Source organism: Lutzomyia longipalpis, chromosome 3, assembly GCF_024334085.1.
Source record: "Lutzomyia longipalpis isolate SR_M1_2022 chromosome 3, ASM2433408v1".
In the NCBI taxonomy this organism is placed as follows: Eukaryota; Metazoa; Arthropoda; class Insecta; order Diptera; family Psychodidae; genus Lutzomyia; species Lutzomyia longipalpis.
Window position 1 is genome coordinate 6,042,344 of NC_074709.1, and position 16,817 is coordinate 6,059,160.

The 16,817-nt window shown below is 35.8% G+C and overlaps 1 protein-coding gene across 3 annotated transcripts in view; it reads left to right on the plus strand.

The window, feature by feature from the left end:
- The window catches only part of LOC129791650 (sodium channel protein 60E), a 99,587-nt gene that overhangs the window by 74,458 nt on the left and 8,312 nt on the right, over window positions 1–16,817 (plus strand). For 2 of the 3 annotated variants that reach the window (XM_055829905.1, XM_055829906.1), the window contains exons 13-28: window positions 642–808; window positions 940–1,087; window positions 1,186–1,274; window positions 1,355–1,480; window positions 2,929–3,099; window positions 3,190–3,383; window positions 3,493–3,595; window positions 3,751–3,879; window positions 7,188–7,412; window positions 7,477–7,619; window positions 7,693–9,086; window positions 10,954–11,450; window positions 12,056–12,436; window positions 12,494–12,685; window positions 13,519–13,673; window positions 13,744–15,198. In XM_055829905.1, the coding sequence (XP_055685880.1) occupies window positions 642–808; window positions 940–1,087; window positions 1,186–1,274; window positions 1,355–1,480; window positions 2,929–3,099; window positions 3,190–3,383; window positions 3,493–3,595; window positions 3,751–3,879; window positions 7,188–7,412; window positions 7,477–7,619; window positions 7,693–9,086; window positions 10,954–11,450; window positions 12,056–12,436; window positions 12,494–12,685; window positions 13,519–13,673; window positions 13,744–15,198 (5,569 nt within the window). The remainder of the gene's footprint in view (window positions 1–641; window positions 809–939; window positions 1,088–1,185; window positions 1,275–1,354; window positions 1,481–2,928; window positions 3,100–3,189; window positions 3,384–3,492; window positions 3,596–3,750; window positions 3,880–7,187; window positions 7,413–7,476; window positions 7,620–7,692; window positions 9,087–10,953; window positions 11,451–12,055; window positions 12,437–12,493; window positions 12,686–13,518; window positions 13,674–13,743; window positions 15,199–16,817) is intronic. The other variant, XM_055829908.1, reaches the window with a different exon arrangement.

The following is a 16,817-nucleotide window of genomic DNA, read 5'->3' on the forward strand; positions in this document are numbered from 1 at the left end:
TCTCTCACATTTTCCCATGTAAAATGTTCAGTTTCATGCAGTTTTAAGGATTTTATAATTTTTTATGCAAAAATTAAACTAAAGTCGGTCTTCCAAGCTATTTTACGTATAAACTTTTCATTATTTCTTGTTTTTTAATTGCTTAAATTGCCTCATATACGTTGACTAATTTTTTCCCGTAAAGAAAAGTTTCAATTGGAAATCCCGCATGTAAAAAAAAATAACACAATTTATTAGTTCGCAATCTGCAATGAATTAATACAAGACAACATATTCTCCGTAAAAACTCGTAATCAACCACTATACAACATCCTTTCTCCCTCTTCAATTTACGGAAAAGGATGTTGGGGTGTGTTAAAAAATTTATTTGGTTTATCTCTCTCATGGTGGGTGCAAAAGTGTGTGGGATGTGGAGTAAAATAGAAAATTTTCCTAACTGAAAATGGGTTGGTTTGGTTGGGTATATATATCCTTGGTGCAGCAACATTAATTAATGTGGTGTAGTGCAGGAAAAGAGCTTTTTTGCGTCCTTCCCATGTCCCCGGTGCACCATCATTAGAGGATTTAGTGTAACAGTGCTCATCCAGTCTCCCTCTCTTCTCGCTCCCTCTGTGAGCTAATTCGATTTTCACACATTTCAGGAGCCAATTACAGGGGTCAACTTCTACCCACCAGTCGCCAGGCGAGCTCCAATGCCAGCGAGGGTGGTGGAGTAAATCGTGAGTCTTCCCTCGATGATTCTGGCGTTGTGGATGACCACGATGAGCAGGATTTGGCTATGGAGTTGCTTCATGCGGCCAATATTGAGGTAAAGGACGATGTTTTTTTGCTTCTTCTTTTTATCTGCCCAGTAGTTGTGGGAAAAGTGTTTGAAAATTGTTGGAATTGTTCCAAAATTAATGGGATTCTTTTCAATTTCCCCATTCACCACACAATTAGCAACTCCATCGGGATGTAACGCCCGTTACGTTGGCGCTATCACCGCGAGAAGTGCGAATAATCAAGTGCAACGGAAATATTGCACGGATGAAGAAGCACAACGTGTATGCTCTTCATCCTGAATATCTATCACAAATTGTTGTTCTAGGTAATTTCCTCCTTCAAACATTTACACATTTCAATTTCCATGAATCTATTTAAAGCTCTGAATAAAAATAAATTATTATTAAAAAAAAACTTTTGCAGATGATCTTCCTGATCGAAACTGTGACAGATGTGTTCAATGCTGTATAGACTACGAGGGCTGGCTACAGTTCCAAAATGTTTTATACAAAGTACGATGATGCGGAAGGGGGTGGGCCATTATGTAGCACAGCCCGTAATAATTTTTCCTCATTTACATTCTCTTTTGTAGGTAGTTAAGGATCCACTGTTTGAATTAGCAATTACGTTATGTATAGTCCTAAATACAATGTTCTTAGCGTTAGAACATCACGGAATGAGTGAGAATATTCGTCAAGCCTTAGATATTGGAAATAAAGTGAGTATATAAACTTTTTCTTCACAACTTTTCTATCCCTCCGCATGCCAGACGATTTGCTGATAAACTTTTTTTTTCTCCGGTCAAACAGTGTTCGATCAATGAGTAAACAGAAAGTTATTCTTCCTCCTCCCCCCTTCCGAAAGAAAAGATATAATTCTGTGTTAATAGAGTGAAAGTTGGGGTAGACTTAATCGTTAATTAGAAGACATCATTCACAAGAGACTTTTAAACTTCTTGTCCTTAAAGTTTTTTTTTAACTTGTAAGAAGGATTTAATATGACTCTAAAATGATTCTTTTTTCTTGATAAAGTTTTCAATATAGAAGAATTTATTTCTTGTTTTTTTCTTATGTTAACCCTGATGTGTCCTCTGTACACTCAGAAATTTATTTTTATTGAATTTGAATCAATGTTTTTATCTGTTGAATATTTTTAATTTTTTGAAAAATAATTTAAATATTTCCCAAAAACTGAAGATTTTTATTCGGATAACCACTCTTTCATAACACCCGAATAACTAAGTTTAGTACTGTTATGTGTTGAATGTAGTACTTTCACAACTCGAATTTAGTACTTTATAGGCATTTGCTTCTCAATCTGCGTCTGTTTAGGTCTGAAAATCGAAAAAAAATTTTTGGTTTGAATTTAGTACTTTTGCGGATTGAATTTAGTACTTCTTAAGGTCTAATTTAATTCTAAACAAACTCCTCAGTTTGTTTAGAACTTAGAATAGAAAAACTTTTTTCGGTTTGAGTTTAGCAGTTGTGCTATTTAAAAGAACTACGTTTTCGGGTTCGATTTTAGTACTTATGTTTTCGGATTGAATTTGGTAGTTTTATTAATTAAATTTAGTACTTTTTTAGGCTCTTATTTAGTACTTTATCGGCCAATGCTCCTGAGTTTGTTTAGGACTGGTAATCTAAAAAAAATCGGTTTGAATTTAGTACTTTTGTGGCTTAAATTTAGTACTAAATTTAATAATTTTTAGCCTAGAATTTATTAATTTTCAGGCCTATTTCCTCAATCTGAGCCTGTTTAGGATAAAACGGTGTTTTTCTGTCGTTATTTTTTAAATTTATTTAGTAGATTATTCGAATATTTCTAAAGATCAGAATATTTTTATTAAGTTAACCACCTCTTGGTTTGAGTGCATAAAAGTAACATTAAAAAAAATGTTTTCATAAAAATCCAATGAATTTGATTAAAGTTTAAGAACACAAAAAGACAGAAACACTGAGCAATTTAATCAACAGTTAAAATCTTACAAAACCTTTTAAGTTAAGAAAAGATTTTTGACAGAATCAAGCTCAATTTTATAGATTTTTTTTATTCGTGTCCTGTACTAAAATTCAGAAGAAAATTAATTAATTTATTTTCATTAAATTGAATTAAATCGCTTAACTTTTCATGGACTTTTCCCTATTAATTCAGAAAATTTCTTTCCAGGTGTTCACGTCAATTTTTACTTTCGAATGCATTATGAAGCTGATGGCTTTGTCTAAAGACTTTTTCCTATGTGGCTGGAATATCTTTGATTTAATCATCGTATCTGCCAGCCTATTGGATATTATTTTTGAACTTGTTGATGGGCTGAGTGTTCTCAGAGGCCTGAGATTGGTGAGTAAAGTCGAACTGATTTAACCCTCAAAAGTCCAAGAATGTTAAATAAGAAAAGATTTTAATAAAAAAAATTTTTTTTTCATACAGTTGAGAGTCCTCAAATTGGCTCAATCATGGACAACGATGAAAGTTCTTCTTAGTATTATAATATCGACAATAGGTGCTCTTGGAAATTTGACTCTCGTATTAGTGATAGTTATTTATATATTTGCCGTCATTGGAATGCAACTTTTCTCCAAAGACTATACACCTGATAAATTTTTTCCTGATCCCGTTCCCAGGTAAGTTTGCAAAGAAAAGAATCAATGAATTGGTTAACTTTAAGTTTGAAGCAAAAAAAAAAAGGAAAATTCTTGATAACTAATTTTTCTTTCTTGTTTTTTCCCTCAGATGGAACTTCAACGATTTTTTTCATTCCTTCATGATGATTTTTCGTATTCTATGTGGAGAATGGATTGAACCCTTGTGGGACTGCATGAGAGCTGAGGAGAAAGTATGTATCTATATATAAATAACCATGCAATATGTCCACGAATCAGCATGAAAAGAAAAGAATTTTATTTTGCAAAACAAGAGGAACTTTTTTAATTGGAGAAGCTGTAATAAATTCGTTCCTTTTTTTTTACTTCTTCGTCTTCCCCATTGCAGGATGGTGCCTCGTCGTGCTTTGCCATCTTCCTACCGACACTCGTAATGGGAAATTTTATGGTGCTGAATTTGTTCTTGGCCTTGTTGCTCAACAGTTTCAATTCGGAGGAGCTTAAATCGAAAAAAGAGGTTCGTTTTCCTTTCACACCATTTTCCATTTTGCCTTTCTATCGCGCTCAAATTGGTGCGTTATTAGTTGGTGTTCCACTTCGTGGCCAACACCAAGTATTGTAATCGTCGGATTTTCCGACCACCTCAGATCGGGCTCAAACTTGGTATGAGCACGTTTTAGACTTCCCACATTCTAAAAATGGTGGTGGAAAATTTTTGATCCGGCCGGCCGGCCGGTCGCCCAAACTTTGCCTTATAGCTCGAGAACGGTAACAGATAGAGACTTCCGGTTTGAAGTTTTCTATAGAAATGTGGGTGTAAAATTTCATTTTTTCGCATTTTCGAAATCCAAGATGGCCGCCGTCCGCCATTTTGAACTACTGTCAACCACTTCCCTTATAGCTAGAGGTCTGAAATTTTAGTATATTGTAGAGCTCAGTGAGACGTTTTCATCGATAATTCATACTTGAAAATTGGTCAAGCGGTTTAGCAAATATGGCGGCCTAAAGCAAAAAGTGTTTTTTCGATATATCTCGAGAACGGCTTGACCGATTTTGACCATCTTGGTATCAAATGAAAGGTATTGCGAAGCCCTACAACTGTCTAGAACATTTCAAGTTTCAAAAACATCCGCAAGAGGCGCTAAATTCAAAAACAAAAATTGCCTAACTTTAAGGGGCAATATCTCCGAATCCCCATCATCGATTTCCTTTAAATTTTGATATGTTGTGGCCTGACTCAATATCTTTCACCAGTCCAAAAATGAAGAAAATCTATGTCGCCGTTTAGAAGATATAGCCATTTGAAAAATTCTTGAATTTAAAAAGTTCTAAGAACCATATCTCCTGAACGGCTTGACCGATTTTGCTCATCTTAGTATCAAATTAAAGGTTTTGCAAAACTCTACAACTTTCTAGAACATCGGAACCTCTAGAACAACTTCGTCGAGACAAAAAATGCCAAAAACTGTTTTAGTAAAACAAAAAGCCGCCATTTTGTGTTCTGGAGATGACCTTGAAAATTATTGAAATTTATGTCAATTTATAGCCTGTTTTAATACCTCTCCAAAACTAGTCAAGAAATTTCTGTAGGTCTTATAGAACCAGAGATATGACCATTTTTATCCATCAAATTGCCGAATTTTACAAAAAAAATCAAATTCGTCTACTAATTCTGCTCACAAATCGCATTACAACGCATAAACAAACTTCTACACGTTGTGGGACACCAACTCTTATAACTGGACGCGTTATGATTGACTTTTGTGTGTAATAATTTGTAAATGTGATTTGTGGTGTGAGTTTTGCTGGATGTTCGTTGGCTGTGGGTGTTTAACGTGCATGAATGGTAAAGTCAAAAAAAAAAAAGATTTGTAACGTATAAAGAATATAAATTGGTTGTTTCTTTCTCAGAAAGATTTTATAATTTGGAAAATGATAAATGTGCAGTAAATTTTGGAGATTTAATAGAAAATTTTTGGCTGTTTTTCTGTGTGTAAATATTTCTTCTTTTTTTCTGGAAAAAAGGAAAATGAATTAATCGATGTTGTGTGTAATTTTGCGGTGTGAATGTTTCTGTGTAATATAATTAATGCATTGTACACATTTCAGCCCCATCATCAAGCTCAAAAACAAATGTAATTATTACGTTAGAAAAAAATCATAAATGTAATTTATTACCCCGTTTAAATACTTCCAAAAATTCCTCGTAATTTGATAGAAAATGATTTTCAAAATTACGTTGTGGCTTCAAGATTTTTCACTGAGAGAATGAAAATTTCAGATTAATTTTACAAATTCAACGTTTGAATTTTGGTTGGGCCTGATGAAGGAGGATAGAGCCTCCGAAAGGTCACAGGTGAGCTTGTTTGAAAAGCTCCTAATGGTCGTAACTACGCCGTATAAATTCAACTTTTAAGAAAGGATAAAGACAAAGCTTTAAAGATTCGTATTTAGAGATTGAAAAATTTTTATTTTTTTTATCAAAATTCCAATATCAGAGTGTGTGAAATTCAATAGTCAGACAGGCTTAGGATTCCCAGAGAATTTTCTTAGAGTTCTTGTAGTTTTCTTAAAAATGTTTAAAATTTTCACAAGTTTTCTTAAAATTCCTTAAGAATAAACACAAAATTTCTGAGAAAAAAATTAAGATTTTTAAGTTTTATTAAGAGAAACTTAAGATTTTCTAAGTAAATCGAGCAAAATGTATATTTTTTGATGATTTTTACGAATTTAGATGCCGAAAGGTGACCAGGAAAAATCATAGAAAAATGCTCATTTAGCTTACAGTCTGACTAAAGAAATCTTAAGTTTCGCCTAAAAAAAGTTAAAAATCTTAAACTTTTCTAAGGAGATCTAAAGGTTTTTCTAAAGGAGTCTTAAGAAATCTTTTAGAGATTTAGAATATTCTTAAGGAAATTCAAAGAATCTTAGGTTTATCTGACTGATGAATTTCACCTCAGTATCTAAATATCGCACAAAGGAGTTTACCCGCTTTGTATTGGAAAAAAATCTTCATTCGATAAAACAAACAAAAAAAACAAGAAATCACCACAAAAAGCTTCCCCTTTCCCATATTGATATCAGAAGAAGATAAAAATTTGTCTAAAAACGCTAACAATGACGTCATTTTCGTGATTTTTATCTCTTTCAATGCATGAAGCATTCATGCAAATGATGCAAATGCTTCGTCGTTATGATTTTTGACAAGCAGAGTATTTTTTATGCTTTCTGTGGAAGTCACAACGTATTTTTTGAAATCAAAATCCTCCCAATCTTTAAATGAATGAGTCAACAAATGCTCAATCATTATTAAGTCAATTATATTGATAAATCAATTGAGTTCATTAATTGATTAATTATTGTCTATCAATCAATCAATTATTAATCAATTTAACGAACTAAAAAATATCAATTTAAAAAATCATTTTAAATTTTCAAAAATTTAACCATCGAGGCATGATTAAAATATATATGTGTCTCTTCTCCTATTAATCCATGTAAATTTTTAATTTGTCTTATCTTTCTGTGTATTCTTGCACAAATTTGTAAAACTTGCACAACGAAGAGATTGAAGAAGGTAAATTCTACAAGTATATTTCTATTATGCAATTTATCTTTTGTATTTACATGAAAATGCATCTTTTTTGCTAATGCTTTTTTTGCACATTAATTGGTGGAGATGTGGATATTTTTTTGTTGTAAACTGAATAGTGAAAGCAAATTCAAAATATATTGCAACATGCATTTGCCAACAATAAAAAAAATGGAATTATTTGAAATGTTTGATTATTAATTTAACATATTACGATAAATTGCGCAAATCAGGAAGTTGGTGAAGAGTCTAAATTGGCGAGGAGTTTCGAAAGAATTCGCTCAATTGTGCGGAAGAAGCGATTGATGAAGAAGCAGAATGAAAAGCCAAAACTCGAGGATATCGTCAGTGAAGTTATGGTGACACGTAGGAGCAACAAGGAGCGACTCAAGACTGCTGATAAACACTACTTATCCGTGGAAATTCAACAAAAGACTCTCTATAGGCATAGTTATCAGGTAAGTTGGTAATTTGACCGTTTTTTTCTCTTAAAATAAATATTCTTTAAATTTTCCTTTAAAGGAATCGCTTAACAGACCAATTTCTGGGTCAGATTTTGGATTAGATATCCCCTTAAACCCTAAAGGACACCTTCAACCAATAACAGGAAGTCAGGAGACTTTTCGTGAAGTGGACGATCGTCAATTTCGTGAAGATCAGTTGGAGTAAATTTGCAAATTTTATTTTCTCTAAAATTTTCTAAATGATTCCTAATTAATTTTCACCTGTGTGCTGTAGGTATGATGATCTCAAGCCCCCAGCTCCGAGTGAACGAAAGCTTTTGCATCAAATATCATCTGGTTTTGGAACACAGCAGAATGATAGTCGCGACGAAGGAACAGCAACGGAATCAATTGAATTGCGAACGTTGGGACCAATAAATTCCACAGACACCGATCCTGGGGATCTCAATATGACTGAGATTGATCACTACGAGGAGCCAAGTCAGAAGGTGGAAGAGCCAACGGTACGATCACCCGTGACACAGCTAAGTGTATCGCCACAGTCGAGACGATCGAGTCAGCGATCGAGTCAACGATCGCGTAGTTTCAAGGTTCAAAAAACCGACGTATCCCCTTCGAAAGTTGCGGATCACGGTGATCCGGATGAGTTGCCAAATCAAATGAATTTACGCGATGAATTGCTGAATTGCGAGCAAAAGGAATTGTGGCAATTTCTCAGTGATGACTTCGACACCAGCAATAACTACTTCAGCGAAACCGTTGGGTATGGAAGTGCCCTCATTGATCCCGAAACGGATAGTTTGGTCTTCGATGATGGACGTCGCGATGACTCCGTCTTTTCCGACAGGAAGGTCTCAAGTGCGAGTCTTCGATCGAATTTGAGTAACATCTCAAATTCCATTTTCCAGACGTTGGAAATAAAACGCGGCAGCTTAGCCGGTTCAACGGATAAGATGTACCACGACCGGAAGCCACTGGTGGAGACGTCGGAATTTGATCATTTAATCGAGAGCTTTGACAAAGAAATGACTGATCTCAAGAAACAATCTTCCCTTTCTTTGGAACGTAAACCCTCAACTAAGGTGGGTCACGATAAGACAGCTTCCCTTCCAGCCACCCTCGAGGGTGGTGGTGATATTGTACGACGACGCCCGAAGGCCGCACCAACGGCTCCCGTCGATAGGGGTAGTATTAAGATCAAACGACGCAGCTTGGAGAAGCAAAAGAAAATATCCGATGATGATTTTCACGTATCGGCGGAAATAAAAAGAATCTGTGATCAACTGCAGGCACCCATTGGCAGCGATATGGGTGGATTGAAGCCAAAATCCGACTTTCATGCCTCGTTTGAGCGCATCAAGCGAGCTAGTCTTATTGAGCGCGTTGAGGAAGTTGAGGAGAGGCAACCGCTAAAGGTTGAAAGTGAAAAATTACCACGGAAGTACCTGGGTAAGGAATTGAGCCTGGAGCCGCTTCCACTTAAAATTTGCCACAGTCAGGAGAATGTTAAAATGTGTGCTTCACCTCTGCCAAAATCTGGGAATATTTTCCCTGGGAAACATCGTCAAGTTGATGCTGTTAAGACTGTCACACTAAAAGATGTTGACTCCTCCGATAAGTCTGATAGCGATTCCCGAAAAACGACAAAAGGAAAGAGCCCCAAATCCGGTGAGTTTCAAGAGGAAGAAGTTTTATTTTGATATTCAGAAAGAATTTATTTATTGAAATATTTATTATTGTTCGTTATTGAACAAGACAAGAGAAGGCGCATCTTCAGACAGATATAAGCCTTAACTTTCTCAAGATTTCTTTTCTAAAAAAGGACTTGTTTGCCTTTCTTTCTTTTCATTAAGCCAGTAAACGAATTTGGCCAAAAATTGATCAATTATTGAGTTCAATATTGAGTCAATTTAAGTCAAGTCCACAGAATTAGTCAACTATTTTGTTAAATTAGATTGACAGACAATTATTGCTCAATTAGTAATCAATCTCATAGATTGAAAATAATTGATCAATAATTGGTTAATCAGATTGATAGACAAATATTGCTCAATAAACAGTCAATAACAAGAAATTAGAGCTGGTCATAGATTTTATTTTATTTATATTGGCGTAGATAAACTGAACGCTAATTTGCATAATTGATCAATCCATGATTAAGGGGGGTCTCTTGTGAAAACTGTTAAAATTTATACATTATTAATATTGTCATTTTTTGGGGTTTTTCTTAAACATGGTTTTCCGATGTTGGTTACATTTGAAGCCTAATTATTGAAGTGTAAGAAAATCACTTTTCGCCATTTTAAGTGCGACGCCATCTTGTGATTTTCCGACTTTTCCACAAAACTGTCCTAAAACACAAAGGTAGGTTTTTCTCAGGATCTACTGGATGGATTTTGATGGGATAAAAAGCAAATGAAAGAGGAAATACCAATGCAGATTTTGATGTAGCGGAATTTTGAATTTCCTTTCTGGGGCTGAGAAAAGTGGAAAAACGTCAAAAATATCAGAAAAAAGTCACATTTTTCCACTTTTCTCAGCCTCAGAAAGGAAATTCAAAATTCCGCTACATCAAAATCTGCATTGGTATTTCTTCTTTCATTTGCTTTTTACCCCATCAAAATCCATCCAGTAGATCCTGAGAAAAACCTACCTTTGTGTTTTGAGGAATATCTCAAGATGGCGTCGCACCTAAGATGGCGGAAAGTGATTTTCTGACTCTTCATTAATTAGGCTACAAATGTAACCAATATTGGAAAACCAAGTGTAAGAAAAACCCCAAGAAAAATAAAAATATTTAATTTCGCCAGCTCTCAAAAGAGACCCCCCTTAATATTGATTGTGTTAAAATTTGCTCAAAATTGATTGATCAATAATTGAAAGTAAATTGAACAATTGAGTAATAATAAATTTGAAAAAAATATATTTGGTCAATAGTTGATCAATCCATGATATTAATTGAGATAAAATTGACTCATTATTGATTAAAATCGATCAATATTGAATCAATGTAAGTCCTCATAGAGGATCAATTATTAAGCATTCAGACTTGAACTGAGATTGATCAATGATTGACCAATTAAATGGCTGACTCAATTGATTTATTAATAATTGATCAATCATTGATCAATTTGATTGACTGAATTATTATTGAATATTTTTTGACACATTTTTTTGTTTACTGGGTAATCTTCATAATTTTTCATCAACTTTTCATTGCAATGAGTTAAATCAGCACATTTCTAACCTATTTTTTTCGCGGCTTTTCTTTTTGTTCAATTTCCTCGTAATTCATCTTTCTTCTTCTGATTTTTCCTGTAATAAGATTATTCTTACTCTTCTATTCGTTTTCTATATAATTTTTCTACTTAAATCAATTGAAATCACTTAATTTTCAAGAACAAATAAATTTTTAAATTTACCGTCCACCATGTTTTTTTTCCCTAACCTGCCTGAAGTATGCGCCAATCGATATTAGTATTTAAAAATATTCAAACTTTAACGAATCTTCACATTTTTCTTTGGATTTGAACAGAAAAGAAGAAAACGACTGAGAAACCATGGCACTGTTTGGTATCATACGTGGACGATCTGACGGTTGGTGGTCGACGAAATTCCAAAGGGTGCTATGAGGATCCCATGTCCTTCCCCAGCTTCGGGCGTAATCGCTCGCAGAAGGTACCACAGGATTGTTTCCCGCAACGTTGCTATGAACGATGTCCGTGCTTCCAGCGTTTCCTGAATACACCCCTTGGTAATGTGTGGACAGCCGTACGTACAGCCGTTCTCACCATCGTGGACACCCCGACATTCGAATGGTTCGTCCTGGTGCTTATTTTCGCCTCCAGCATCACCCTCTGCTTCGAGGACATCCACCTGGATTCCAATGTGCGCCTCAAGAAGATTCTCTATTGGACCAACTTTGGCTTCTGCATCATCTTCATTGTTGAAATGGTACTCAAGTGGATTGCACTGGGTTTCACCAAATACTTCACGAGCTTCTGGACAATATTGGATTTTATCATTGTTTTCGTAAGTATTCCCCCACACGGGGATACATTTTTCGCGAATCCGTTCATTCATTTTATTTCAGTTTTTGTGTAAAATGTAAAGAGAGGAGGTAAATGCCCAAAAAACATGCAGGAAGTTTGTAGATTTATTTTATCACCAATTTTTGAATTTTTCAAAATACTTTTAATAGATTATTTCATTTTGTTTTTCTTTCCTCTCTATTGGACTTTTCCATTGTACCCTTGTAATCCTAGATGAGCAAAAAACCAAACAAATCCTTTTTCTTTTTAGAAGAAAGAAATCATATTTTGTAGATGATCTTTTGTAGTAAAAAATAAAATAGATCGCGATCACCAAAGAACAGCTTTAGTGGATTTTTTTTACCTTAAAGTAATTTTTTTTTCAGAGCAATAAAATAGAAAATAATTTTTGATTTTTGCAAATTCACTAAATGAGTTTTAGAAGCTCAAAATTATTTAGTTTTTTTTTCTCTAAGTAATCAAGCAATTAGGCTTCAAATGCACGATCACCAAGACGATCAGCTTTTCAAATATTTTTTTTAATCTAATCTACATTAAGGGGGTAAAGAAAAAGAATTAATTTGTGAATGTTTTCCACCTTTTTAGGTGTCCGTCTTCTCACTACTCATTGAGGAGAATGAAAACCTGCGGGTACTCCGCTCGTTGCGGACACTGAGAGCACTCCGGCCATTACGTGCCATCTCACGATGGCAGGGAATGAGAATTGTAGTGAATGCTCTCATGTACGCGATTCCTTCGATTTTCAATGTCCTCCTTGTGTGTCTCGTCTTTTGGCTCATTTTCTCCATCATGGGCGTCCAATTTTTCGGCGGGAAATTCTTCAAGTGCATCGACGATGACGGTGAACTCCTCCCCATTGACATTGTGAACGATCGACAGCAATGTTTTGCCCTCAACTACACGTGGATCAATTCGAAGATCACCTTTGATCACGTTGGAATGGGCTACTTGGCCCTTCTCCAAGTGGTACGTTCGTTAAAGTCTCAGCGATCTTCCTTCTTCTCTAACCTTTCTGCTCTTTAGGCCACCTTTGAGGGATGGATGGAAGTAATGGCGGACGCTGTTGATGCCCGTGGTGTTGATCTACAGCCCCAACGTGAGGCCAATTTGTATGCTTACTTCTACTTTGTGATCTTCATCGTATGCGGATCGTTCTTCACTCTCAATCTCTTCATCGGAGTGATCATTGACAATTTTAATATGCTAAAGAAAAAGGTAAATTGAAAGACTTTTCTCTGAAAAATTTCCTTTATTTTACATTATAAATTACATTTAATTACGGAGAAAGCCTTTTTGCCGCCAAATCTCATTTTCCCCACGTTTCCTTTATTCACCTTTCAAATTCACCACCGCTACTATCTCACCTCCTGTGCGCGCCAAATTCAAACTTCGGGTTTGATAGATAGATTTTCGGTTTGAAGTTTTCTATAGAAATGTGGGTGTAAAATTTCATTTTTTCGCATTTTTAAAATCCAAGATGGCCGCCGTCCGCCATTTTGAAACACCGTCAACCAGTTCCCTTATAGCTAGAGGTCTGAAATTTTAGTATGTTGTAGAGCTCAGTGAGATGTTTTCATCATCAATTCATACTTGAAAATCAGTCAAGCGGTTTAGCAAATATGGCGGCCTAAAGCAAAAAGTGTTTTTTCGATATAACTCGAGAACAGCTTGACCGATTTTGACCAACTCAAGCTCAAATGAAAGGTTTCAAGAAGCCCTACTATTGTCTAAAAAATGTCAAATTCCAACAACATCCGCAAGAGGCGCTAAAAGCGAAAACAGAAATTGCCTAACTTTATGGGGCAAGATCTCCGAATCTTGACTTTCTTTTATTTTTAACGCAATTAATTAAAATTTATCACGAAGCAAGTCCTTTTGCCGCCAAATCTCTCCTCTTCCCCATGTTTCCTTTATTCACCTTTCAAATTCACCACCATGACTATCCTAGACGCGCGCCAAATTCAAACTAAATATCTTTTTTTATTAGTGTCCAGAACAACCTTTTGAGCATCTTAATAACTTTGTTGCACCATTTGTTGTTCTTTCAGTACGAGGGAGGAGTGTTAGAGATGTTTCTCACAGAATCGCAAAAGCACTATTATACGGCAATGAAGAAATTGGGTCGCAAAAAGCCCCAGAAAGTAATTAAGAGACCTATTAATCAATTCTTGGCGATGTTCTACGACTTATCAAACTCGCGAAGGTAAGTTTTGCAAGAGAAAAAGTAAAAAAAAATGAATAAATTCAAAGGTTCTAACGTTGATTTTTCTTAGATTTGAAATAGCAATTTTTGTGCTGATCTTCCTCAATATGCTGACAATGGGAATTGAACACTACAACCAGCCACATGCTGTGTTCTTTATTCTCGAAGTGAGCAACGCGTTCTTCACAACAGTCTTCGGCTTGGAGGCAATTGTGAAGATCGTGGGACTGAGATATCACTATTTCACTGTGCCATGGAATGTCTTTGACTTCCTCCTCGTGCTCGCGTCCATACTTGGCATACTCATGGAGGACATCATGATTGATTTGCCCGTTTCCCCAACTTTATTGCGGGTGGTGCGGGTGTTTCGTATTGGGCGAATTTTGCGCTTGATTAAAGCGGCCAAGGGTATACGGAAGCTGCTATTTGCACTGGTTGTCTCCCTACCGGCATTGTTCAACATTGGCGCCCTTCTTGCACTAATTACCTTCATCTACGCCATCCTGGGCATGTCACTCTTTGGCCACGTTCGCCTGCAGGGTGCCCTCGATGATATGGTGAACTTCCAGACATTCAGCCGAAGTATGCAGCTCTTGTTTCGCCTGATGACATCAGCTGGGTGGAATGATGTCCTCGAATCACTGATGATTCAACCACCAGACTGCACATTGGGAAGCTCATCGTCAAATGGGGACTGTGGGCATCCCCTGTTGGCCATCACCTACTTCACCAGCTTCATCATCATCAGCTACATGATCGTCATCAACATGTACATCGCCATAATCCTCGAGAACTTCAACCAGGCGCACCAGGAGGAGGAGATTGGCATTGTGGAGGATGATCTTGAGATGTTTTACATACGCTGGTCAAAATATGACCCACACGCCACACAATTCATACACTTTTCCCAACTTTCCGACTTCATATCGTCACTGGATCCCCCCTTGGGTATCCCAAAGCCCAACACAGTGGCACTTGTGTCATTCAATCTACCAATTTCGAAGGGCAACAAAATACACTGTCTCGATATACTGCACGCACTGGTGAAACATGTACTGGGTCACGTGGAAGAGACGGACAACTTTAAGCAGTTGCAGGAGCAGATGGACATCAAGTTCAAGAAACAATTCCCCACACGCAAAGAGCTTGAGATAGTCAGTTCGACGCGTGTGTGGAAGAGACAGGACAAGGCGGCTAAATTGATTCAGGGCACATGGAGGGAATACTTGCGACTGAAGCGCGAACGCGAAAGATCACCAACACTGGATGATGAACACACTCAAACCTCGAGTCCTGGCGGGTGGCAGAGCAAATTGCAGGCGCTCAATTTTTTGCATTTGCAAGTCCACAGACGCGGCACCGCCACATCGAGTCGCGCATCCTCGCGGAAGTCGTCTCGATGCAGTGAGGGATCGGATTTGAGCGAGTTAACTGGGCCCTGGCTTAATTTACCTCTGATGTTAGTTTCTGGAACTGGTGACCTGGTCAAAGATATGAAAAATCAACAGCAAAACGGAGACGGAGGGTATTTTTTTGTTGTTGAGTTTGTGTTTCTTTTTGGCTCGTCCAAAAATCTTCTCCCAGTTTTTCATTTTTTTCATTCTTAATGTCTTTTTGCACCCTTATGTGCTGTCCAAGCTCGCATCCCACGTGGAAATTCTCATGCTCTTCCACCCAAAAATTCCTTAATGCTATATTTGAGAAGGATATGCTATGTTCATATTCATTTTCCACCCTTGCTCTGCGCTAAAAGCCTTGAGAATTTCCCTGCTCGTGTTTTGATGTTGTGTCTCATCGTTTTTATTTTATTATTTAAAATTTATATTTTGTGTCCTTTTTTGCATCATGGATTAATTGTAAGAACAAAAAAGCTTTATCCTCTTTGTGGAATGATTGCAAAATTTTGAGAAAGCTTCAAGGGAAAGTTAAAAGCTTAAGGATTTGATCGCATTACACGCCCTTTACGCAATTTATGCTGAACATTATTTATGATTAAAAAAATTAATTTAATTTAAATTACATATATAAAATAGCGTAATGTCGCTCTCATGCTCGAAGGAATAAAGTTTTTTTTTAACCTTCTGTGCGCTGTGTCCACACGCATTGTTGTGGGGTCGCCAGGTGACCCTATAGATTTTTTTTTCGCAAATTAAACGAATTTTTCTCGTCAAATGACGTTTTGTTGACTTCTTGGTACACTCTAAGGAGTTTTCTGTCCACTTTCTAGCATAAAATTTTTCTAAAATGGATTTTTAGTGAAATTTTCAAAAAATATTTTTGATGCAAATTTTTGAGAAATTTTTCTTAACAAAGATTGACCAGGAAATTAGGGCATGATTTTAAAAGCTAATAACTTTTGATTGGATTGAGATATTTAAAAATTTCTTTCATCAAAAAATGCATAAACTCAAAAAGATTCATTTGCTTTTTATTTCAAATCAATATCTTGAAAATTTTTAAGTTATCGATTTGAAATAAAAAGAAAATCAATCTTTTTGTGTTTATGCATTTTTTAGTGAAAGAAATTTTCAGATATCTTAATCCAATCAAAACTTATTAGCTTTTAAAATCGTTCTCAAAATTTTGTGGTCACCCTGTAGAAAATAGCAATTTTTAACGAATTTTCGTATTTCAGCAGCTCAAATTTTTTATTTTTGCCCTTTAGGCATTGAGATTGATAAATAACATGTTAATTATGTGTAAATTCGTAGGAGAAAATGGGAATATCATGATAATAAGGGCTGAAAAGTGAGTAAGTTTGTCCGTTACGTTAATTTTTGAATTCCTACTTTTTACATTCTTGTTTATTTCTTTATTTCTGGTTGTCGGATTGACCTCAAATTGTTCCAAAATTTTCTCAAAACGCCAAGAAATTTATTTACAAAAGATTGATTCTATACATCTAAGAGCCAATAACGTACCCCTCATATGGCAATCATAAGGTTAAGCAAGCATTCTACTTCTTCTATTCTAGCAAGCATTTAGAAGAGTTTAACCAAGACTTGATAAAACGGGGTATGACTATTTATTTCTTTAACTTTATTTTAATTGAAAGAAAAAGAAAAATGTTTGAAATAAATTTTTCAAGTCAGGAATTGAACCTGCTTCACTTTGGAAAGGATAAAATCAGTGCGCTTACCGATT